Source organism: Apus apus, chromosome 4 (assembly GCF_020740795.1).
Source record: "Apus apus isolate bApuApu2 chromosome 4, bApuApu2.pri.cur, whole genome shotgun sequence".
Classification (NCBI taxonomy): domain Eukaryota; kingdom Metazoa; phylum Chordata; class Aves; order Apodiformes; family Apodidae; genus Apus; species Apus apus.
In genome coordinates this window covers 41,267,003-41,277,010 of record NC_067285.1, presented here as the reverse complement: position 1 = coordinate 41,277,010, position 10,008 = coordinate 41,267,003, and the positions used below count along the sequence as shown (strand labels likewise).

The window sequence follows — 10,008 nt, the reverse complement described above, 5'->3', positions numbered from 1 at the left end:
TGATTTTTTTTCTTTTTTTCTTTTGCCAGTTTTTGTGAAGCAAAATTATCTTTTCATCCTTTGCACTTCAGGTTACAGAATCCTTATTGCCCCTGCCACCCCAAGCAGTCCAAGTATGTAGTAGTTAATTTGATTAATTGCTGGCAGAAGAACAAGGTATCCAATCTGTTTATATTAGTACAGGGTGACCATCTAGTATTCTTATGTAAACATGACTTTGGCCATAATTCTGGAGATAAAAAATAAGCACTTGGATTACTCCAGGTTTGTAATTGAAAATGTGTATTGGTAAGTCACCTTGTGGTAAACTACTGTTACATCACACATCTGCAGTAGTGATGGATTTTGAAGAGTGGTTTAAGGGTTTGTAAAAGCAGAATGGGCAATAGAGAAATGAGCTACAGTAAGGTGAGGACTGTCTCCTTATATTTACAGAACACTTAACCCAACAGTGAACCCAAAGTCTGTGTAAATAATTAATAGTAATAATTGTACCTTTTTTTTTTTTTTCCTAGGTTACTGGCAAGTGTAGGAAAAGAACTGAAAGGTAACTTCTTGCAAGCCCTGGCAGAGAGAGAGGAAGCCAATAGCACTGGAAAAATGTCTGTGAGTACCTGTGAGATCACAATCTTCTTAATAGCTTAAAAATTAATCTGAATAGGAAAATGAGGCATTTTACAGGAAAAAATTGAGTGGAGCATGTGAAAAAGATAATTTGACTTAGGCGGTATTTCTTGAAACTGAGAAATTGTTTATGGTATTTTTTTTTTTAAATAAGCAAAGCATATGAAAACACTGGCCAGAAGTCTGCAGAAGGTAAGTGACCTAAGAGCTGAAGGATATAAGAGGAAAGCACATCCACTGAAGTGCATTTTGATTTCATAAGATGATGTAGATTACTGCCTTGCAAAATACCTTCCCACATGTGCTTTAAACAGTGGAAGATGCAGCCTGATTATTGAGGGAGTCTCTTTGAAATGGAGTAACATGGATTATTTGAAAGGAGGATGGTCCTAAGTATTGTTTTTTTAATAGCTTTAGTTTTGCCCAAGTGAGAGTTTGTGCCTGCATGAGGTACAAGGAGGGAAGTTTGGAGTTTCAGAGTTTAAGTTTAATCTCCTTCAGTTTAAACTTTGTAACCCAACTGAAAGTTGTGAATCATCATCCTGGTGTTACTGCTGTGTTGATATACAATAGTGCTGCTTCTTGCTTTCTTCATGGGATAGCAGGATTCTGTCTGTGAGATGGCCTCTCATGTTAAAAATAATACAAGTGGCTGCAAAGGCAACACTGGGCTTTCTGGAATTCAGAAGCATTCCTCATCTTATTTCCTGGGTCTGCTTGCTTAAGAAGTTGGTCAGGCACACACTCATAGTTGTTTTTTTTTGCTTTCCTTCAATTCTCCTAATGGAAGTAAAAGCATAACTCCCCTCTCTTTTGTAATTCTGGGCTCCAAATTCATTCTTTTATGGCGAGCTAATTCATCTGTCAAATTTGCAGAGGAGATGCTGCCTCAAGTGTGGTTCCACAACATATGTGAGCAAGCTTTCTCATGAAGCTTCAAACACTTTGTGGCTTCAGCTGGCGGGCATATACCCTGGGAAGTGCACTTCTTGGGATATTTTGGGGTTTCTACAGGAGAAACAGGACACAAAAGGTTATATGTATGGCAAAAATGAGATAGAGGATGGAAAGATGGTGTGGTAATTTAGCCTTGAAATAGAACCACTCTGACTTATTCTACATATGTACCGTAATGTTAAAAAAAAAACACCCAAAAAACCAATTGCTAATTGTAGTACCTTACACTTGTAGTTCCCTTTCTGGCTGTAGTTCTCGGAGCATCCTCTAAAGGAAATGTAATCGATTGGTTTTACAGAGGGGGGCACTACCGAGTTGGGCAGAGCCCTTCCAGCTGAGAGCAGGTCAGTCTGTCCAGCCTGGCAGGGGTTCCTGCCTGGGTGTGAAGGCAGCAGCACTTGGGACAGGCTGAGACCTGCCTGCAGATGGATTCCAGTCCCCTCGGTGCTGGGGTGGGAAATGAAACCTGCCTTTCTGTTACCATAGAGGGCACAGGCAAGATCTGTGGCCAGTAACAGGCTCCTCAGTCTTGTGAACACAATGCAGTAGCATTCACTGAGCACTTGGAAGTGGATCCAGTGCAGCCTGGGAGCTCCTGGCAGCTTCTGCTAGAGATGCCCTGAGAAACCTGGATAGAAAAAAGGTAGAATAGGGTAACATATTTAAAATAAAGATTTTTGGTTTTTAACCTCCTTGGGCTTACCAAATGAAGAGAATGTGGGGGGAAGAGGGGAAGTTTTTTGTTTGTTGCCTTTTTCTGATGCTCTGAGGCATGCCTTTATATGTTGAAGCTAGTTGGGCTCCTCTCTCTGCTGTTGTGCCGTTCATCCTTACGCTGCTGTGGCAGAGGATATTGAAGCAAGCAGGGAGGAGCTGTGTTAAGCAAGCTTAGATTCAGAAAGCACTGGTAAGGTTTTAGTTCTCTGCTCAGTGAGTTACAAGTGGGGCTCTAAAAAATGAAGGCAGATAAATTATGGGCTAGCCTTTAAAATGAGAATAACAAATAAATAGTAAGCATCCCATCAAAATGAAGACAGCTGTTCTTGGTTCCCAAGTTCTCAGACCTCCTGCAGTGATACAATTTCTAGGCCCCCAAAACAGCCTCTGGTTATATATCAAAAGTTTTTTGCAACAGTGAGTATTATTACAAGCTCGTCAGTACATAGCTAGATGTAATAAGTACATCAAGTGTGCAGTTTCAGCCTCTGCTCTGACTTCCCTGCAGTTTGCTGGTTTACAGGAGACCCCATAATGTTTTCCTAATACACCTCCATGTGAAAATGCATTTCAAATAGTGGTTCAGAACATAAATCTGTTGGCTGGAATCATAAATGCACACAAAAGAGGATTGTGTTTTTACTGTTGTGTACCTGATGAGCCAACAGACAGAAGGTATTCCCTTAGGGTTTGTTTTTTATAAATCTTGACTGTGCCACCTTATTATTACTAGGGCTACAGACAATTCTGTATATTTTAGGGGTTGTAGTTGAATTCTAAGACCATGTTGCTGAGAAGACCAGCCTCCCCAGAGAAAACACTGCCTATTGAGAAAGCTAAAATTACTGCCAAGGAGTGATTGCATTGCAGGGTCCTTTCTGTCTCAGTGAGTGAGACACTTGCATGGATTCTGTGCTTTTCTGTTTGGTACATTATATCTAGAACCTGCTTCTCCTTCTTGAGGTGAAGGCAGTGCAAGCCATGGGACTGGCTTCCAAGTCACGCACATTGGACTAACAGCAAGGAGACACAGAGCAGGGAGTCATCATATGACTCCCCATCCTCCTCAGGGTGGCCCCACCTGAGAATAGCATCTGGAGTCTCTCTGAGCCATTCAATAATGTAATTAAATGCTAGAGATGCCTTACAAAAGACTGGTCAATGTCAGACTAACTTTGCTCCATCTGTCCTGCTAAGGCTGTGTAAGGCTTTCTGGGCTACCTCAAGAGTCACCAGACACATGTGACAGCATCCTCAGGATGAGGTTACCTGCCATGGTGGTGCTCAGCACAGCAGGAGTTAGCACTGCTGGATGGGGTTACCTGTTTTAGAGCTTGACTTCAGGGTTACTGCAGAAATGGGAGAAGAAAAAATAAAGGATCTAAAAAACTTCTCGGAAGTCCAATGAGTGTGATCTTGACAAAGCTTTTTGTAATACTTACTTTGCTCTAGTGTCATCCATAGCACAGCTCAGTCCTGCATTTAAGGGTTAGCAGCTCATCTGCATGTCAGAGTGACACGGATATTACATCTTGGAGATACAGTGACCAGTGCCAGTGCTCTCACCTGATGCTGCTGGTGGCAGCTCTGCTAATATGTCTGGACCCTTAGAAATCAGGCTCTGCCAGAAGATTGTTTTTGTTTTCTGGCTATACTGCCAGTTTGTCCTATTTGTAAAAAAATACCCACCCCAAAACCAAAACAAAACCAAAAAACCAGGGTAAAATATCTTCTCCTTTTCCCACACAGAGCAGGAGAAGGAGGATTCAAAAACATCCAGTCTTGAAAATTGCGCTTCACTGTGCCTGGAAAACAAACCTCTTTCAGCTGGGCTTGGTGATGCTGTGTGGCTTTTGATTAACTGAGTTTCCAATTTCCTCTCAATTTCATATCAGGTTTTGCAGGTCATTTATATGTCAAGTTGATCCGGGATGTTAATTCTCTAAAACAAACCTGTCATGACAGCGTTACTGCATGTGTTTACTTACTAACTAGCTCCATTAAAAAACTTGATCCAGGAAAGCTTCTGTGAGAAATAAGATACATGAATTAGAAGATGGTTTTAAAAAATTAATGAGGTCTGCAGGTGAAGTAGCAATAGGCTACTGACAGATTTTGGCAGTACAGGTGGATTCTCGATGTTCTCAAAAATGAGAATTCACTGAAATCCAGTAGAAGTCTTGTGATCAGATGAACTCAGCAGGCAGACAGGTCTTGACTCCTTTACACAGGTGCATGTTTACTCTAGCTAGCCCTCACCTATACTCTGGAATGCGTTAAATACTACTTGTTTGTCCAAGGTGATAAAGTGCTCCACAGCTATCATAGTTTGTGTTTACAAAAGCCTTGGGAAATTACGCAATACTTGGGAACTCCTTTTTGTGTCCCAGAGCAAGTCTCTCTGTTACTGTGTGAATACCTTGAGACTCACCTGCTGGGAGAGGCTTAGGGTGATGGGGCAGAGAGGAGAGGCTGCAGCACTGATGTGTCTGAAGACAGGTACCTTGTAAGCTTGGATTTGGTTTTCATGGCCATCAGAACAAGTTCTAGTTATGTTGTCGTGGGCAGCAGTGCCAGCATCTATAGTGTTTGGGCTCTCCAAATTATTAGGTGGAATTTGCTGGTGGACATTATGGACATTAGTGAGCTAAAGATTAAACTTTCCTCCCCCAGTTCCACTGACTAGGGGGGAAACAAGGTTTACACACCCCCCCACCCCAAAATAAATAAGAAAACCCCCCAAAAAAACTTGATGTTCCTATTCTCAGTCATGTACGAACTACAACCAGGAGATCAGATGAAATTCACACCTAGTAAAATGGAACTTGTGGGTTTTTTCTGCACTGAAGTATTGGCTGTGAAAGCAGTTAAATGGCTGGTCCTTCCTGGCTTAGAAATGTGTATTTCTGAAGCTGTATAAAAGCCCTGGTTAGAGCTTGTTCCTTCAGAGCCGTTCAAGCAAGAACTGCAGCTGACTCAAAAACTTGTGAATTATGCACTTTCTAATATACCTATTTCCTGTGTTGAAAACCCAATGAAGCATAAGATTGAATTGTATATGACCAAGAATATTGTGCTGACATGATCTTTTTTTCCCTTTATTGCTTCCCAGCAGCTATGAAGGGTTCCTTCTCAAAGAAAAGAGGGAATTACAGACATCTTTATTTCCCTTTTAGTTGAACCTGTTTGTCTGTTTAATAAATTGCAATGGAAATTGCATGAGTTGTGCAGGTAATCATAACTTAGTTTCAAACAAATCACTTCTACCCTTGAAATAATAATTAAAATCAATATTCCACGTCTTGGGAAAGAGTGTAGTATGAAAGAGATGAAGCTGTGTTTGCTGAATGTAGATGTAGTCTCATTATTTCATCTCTTGAAGGCTTAGCATGCATTTCTGCCCAATGAAAAGGAGGTAGGGATGTATGGAAATCATCTCACTTGTTGTGTCTTCCTCTGAAAATGTCTAGCAGAACCTTTTTTCCTTGTATTTTATCTCCAGAAGTCATAGGCATGATTGTCTGGTACTGTTTGTGTACTATATCTTGATGTGCATTTAGCAACAGGTGGAACAGAATAAAAAAGCACTTAGAATGCTTGTAAATGGGGCCATTGGCTCTAGAGTTCTCTGAACCTCAAAACCAACTATTAGGAAGCTGGCTGTACATTTATGTTGTAGATTTATTTCAAGTATTTCACTTGTAGGTTCATGAAATCCTAGCAACAGAAAGGGGATAAAAAAAGCCAGCAAAGAATGTTACATAAAATGTTACACAACACAAGACAGCTCTTAAGTTCAGTATGATTTTTCTTTGTGTTGATCAAATCAGTTCTGGAGATGTAGATCTTGTAAAGGACCAGTTAATATAATTTTTTTCCACCCCCAAAGATTCCTTCTCTTTAAATTTTAGGTGCAGTATAATGGAAAAATCATCCTAGTTGTAGTATATGGATTATAGATTATTGTAAATGCCTGAAAATTACACTATTAGATACAGTGTACTTTGCATCAGAAGGCTGCAAAACTGATAGTCCGTGTAGAAAAGCATGTGGAAAAAATAGGAGAAACATACGGCATCTTTTATTCCTTCATTCTTTTCTGTAATTGATCAGAAGTGAAGCAAACGTTAGGAGAGCTGTGTACATTTGGTAAAATACATGAATTGTGTCATTTCAACAGCTGTGAATAACTGCAGGTTGCTTGTGGTCATGTTTCAGATGAGCTGACAGCGAGGCTTGTGGCATGTTATTTGAGTGGTTTTAGCTGCCATCAGGAGACCTCAAGGTTCACTTAGAATCCCAACCAGAATGCGTAATTTAATTAACTGCCTTTAATTTCAGGCCAATGAAGCTGTAGTTGGTTTTATACATATCAGCAGGAGTTTTGGGTTACTTGTAAAGGGAGGGACTGACGAGTGATTGCGTACATGTATGTGAGGCTGTGTCTTCGTGAGCGTTTGAGGTGGGATGAGGAGAACCATTTTGAAACGATTCTCTCAGTGGGCCTCGCTTACCACATGTTGGTCTTGCATTGCAGAGCAATCTTGGAATGCACTCACTGGCTTTAAGGGCAAAAAAGAGAGGCATTGTACAAGAAGCTGAACTCTGGGGCACCGTTCTCTCGCAGACAGCTAAATCTTGTGATTAGAATGATGCAACTGTGATGTGAAGATCCCAAAATGAGACACGGGGGCTCTGGCTCTTAAGTGTTTCATTCCTGAAATCCTTCTCTTTGTGTTGTATGATTGTCCAGTGCAAATGTAGCCAGGTCTCTCCTGGCTAGTTCTCCTATAAAGGAGGTCTCTTAAATACAGCCAACCCAGGAGACTCTCACTTTTTGAAGCGATTGAGAAGGGGTATTGGTGAATTTTGGGATGAGGCCTTCCTTCTAGCAAAGACCTCAAAAACTGGAGGGTTCAGGTAGTGTTACAGGAGTTTGTTGTTGGATGTTCTCTAGGCATGTGAAAAACAAGTCCAAGTCTGTAATGTATTTTGTTGGCTGTCTTGAGATGGGGAGTGACTGTCCCTAACTACTTATTTCCATAGCAAGGGCAGTTGATCCTCAGTCTTACTCTTTCTGGGAAAAGCAGCTGAGCTTGGAGATGGCAGCTTTCCTAGGGATGCCTTTAGGGTCTCTCTCATCCAACTGACTGGGTCTTTTTGACTTTTAAATTTTTATTCCCTGGTGTTTGTCTTCTGAAAAGCTGAAGTATCTGTATAGTGATGTAAATGTGTGACTTGCACTCCGTGGTGATCCCAGGGTTTGCTCCTACCTGGAGGTTGGTGGGATTTGAGCCTGATCTGACAGGACAGCTCTGACCTCTTGCCACAGTGAGGAATGGCAGTATGGCTGCCACGGGGTGAACCACTGCTCTTTTCTGGCTTGTATGCTGAAATGTCCTTCAGGTGGCTAGTCTGTCTTATATTTCAAGTTAACTTTCTTGGTCTCTGACATGGATTTGCTCACAAATTTGTCTCTCTGACCTCAATTTTCTTTCTGCAGTAGCCCTTTGCTTATTATTCTGAAAAAAAATGTCATATTTGAAGTCAGAAAATAGAAGTTTGAAGACTTCTCCTTCAGATTGTAAAATCCCATTCAGATTGTAAAATCCAAGTTTACCTTTAGGATAACTGTTTTCTGGGATATTTTCCTGTAGGATCCTGTAGGCCTGTATTACAAAGCAGAGAACACGTACTAACTGGCTGTTCCCTGCATCTGTCAATATAGTGTTTTGTCTTCTTGGAGGTTGAAGTCATGCCCCTGTGGAAGTCAGTTGCTATTTTGGCTAAATGGAGCCAGAACCTGATCTCCTTGTATGGGTACTGCTAAGTTGTAGACTTCTTTGAGACAGCACCATTTCCTGGAAAAAAATTACCTCAGTGAAACCTCAGGTTTCCTACTGATCTCAGTATTTCTCTGCTGTGTGGTAAAAAGATAGCTGGGTAAGCTCAGTGAAATATGATGGTAATGACAGAAACGTTGTGATATTTTAAAAAATAAAATAAAATTGTTTTCTTTTTTAGTCACTGACTTTTTAAAGTTGCTATGTCCATGTGTATTTCTTAGTATTTTCAGCTCTTGAGCCTTTACAATAGGAGTGTTTCTCTTTTCCTGGCTACAGGAAACAAAACCCAACCATCTGGCTGCCTAATGTTACCAAGCAGAGTGACTTTCACATTATAAATTATTACCTTTGAAGGAAGCAAATGGAGAAAGGCAGAAGGAGCTGATGCATGAAAGCTTCCAGTGGAAACGAATGCATTAACAGCTATTCTGTCAACAGATCATTTCATTTGCTGCAATTAACTAATGGTCTGATTAGTGAGATTCAGTGAAAGCCAGCTGTAAGAAAAGACATTCAAAGCAGCACTGGAAGAAGCACAGTAAGACAGCTGGAATGAGAACTAATGGGCTTTCAAGGGCTTCTGTATGTTATGTGCAGTATTCCTAAATATTTCCCTCCTTAGCTTTTGAGTGATGTTCTTGGCCCCCTTGCCTGTTGGTGTGAACAACTTTATGGCTGTTCTTGTGGACTGTTGGATGTCACTGAGAACAGAGTTGGTTATGAGGGGAAAATGGTTGGTTAATCACTTGGCGAAGTGATTAATGTTTACCGAGAGAGCCACCTGCTACCATGGGAATCAGCCACTCATCACATGGTCGTACAGGTTCTTGCCAAGTACCCTGTCACGACCTAATTCAAACCATTGCAGAACTAGTCAACACAGCATATCCTTTCATTATGACTTATGCTTTTTTAATGATACAGTGATAAATGACCATAGCACATGCATGAAGTGCACCTGCAGGTCAGTTCTTGCAGACCTAGGAAAGAATTGCAGTCAACCACGTACATCAGTTGAAACCCTCCATGAATGACAAAGTCAGCATGGATTGTTTTTATCTCACAAGAGCCTGGCATGTGGTGACAACTGAAATACATGGGAGAAGTTCCATTTCCTGTGGAAATCACACTGATGCAGCTGAAATAGAACATGTTATAAATAATGTGCTGCACTTTACTGAGGAACTGGCTTGAAATGTGGGAGCACCATGTTATACAGTAGCCAGCCTTCCTACCTAGACAAAAGCTTAGTACAGAGAGGATTCCTGGCAGAAGTGGTTCCAGTGTGGCAGAGCTGCTTTTCTAGCAGATTTGTTAACTCCTCTGAAGGTTTTGCAACCCCTGAATAACTTGTAAAGAACATTTTCTAGCTAGCTGGCCACCTTCTAAGAGCTTCAATCTGTCATAGTGCCTGGTTGGTTCCATCACTCTTGTCTCTCAAGGGGGCTTGTGTCCCTCAGGTTGATTTGCAAGATCAGGGAACGTACATGAGAACAAAAGCCACTTGTGGTGGGACCATGACATGTACCAGCTTTGATGGGTTGGGGTGGGGGGAAGTGAGATATGTCTTTGATGAAATCTACTTTCTGTGTGTGTTTTCTTTGAAACTGGTAACTTGTATTGAGGCAGGCAGTCCAGAAGATGTTCTCCAGCAGGCAGGATGCTGTTGTGTGAAAATGAGATGCCCTTCAATAATTTGGGAGAGCACCAAGTAGGTATCTCAATGCCATTGAAAAAGCCAGGACGAGAGGGAGATGAACATTTGTGGCTGTTTGAGAAGTTAATTTTGATCCACATTTGTTTTGAAGGAAAATGTGTGTTTCTTTTAGGTGAATAGTGCTATATTGGTGTGTTAGATGGAAGC

At 41.2% G+C, this 10,008-nt stretch overlaps 1 protein-coding gene across 1 annotated transcript in view; it reads left to right on the top strand.

Annotated features, from left to right (window-relative positions):
• Nucleotides 1-211: 211 nt before the first annotated feature.
• The window catches only part of CFAP299 (cilia and flagella associated protein 299), a 133,347-nt gene continuing 123,550 nt past the window's right edge, over nt 212-10,008 (top strand). The window contains exons 1-2 of the mRNA XM_051618267.1: nt 212-288; nt 516-606. Of these exons, the coding sequence (XP_051474227.1) occupies nt 212-288; nt 516-606 (168 nt within the window). The remainder of the gene's footprint in view (nt 289-515; nt 607-10,008) is intronic.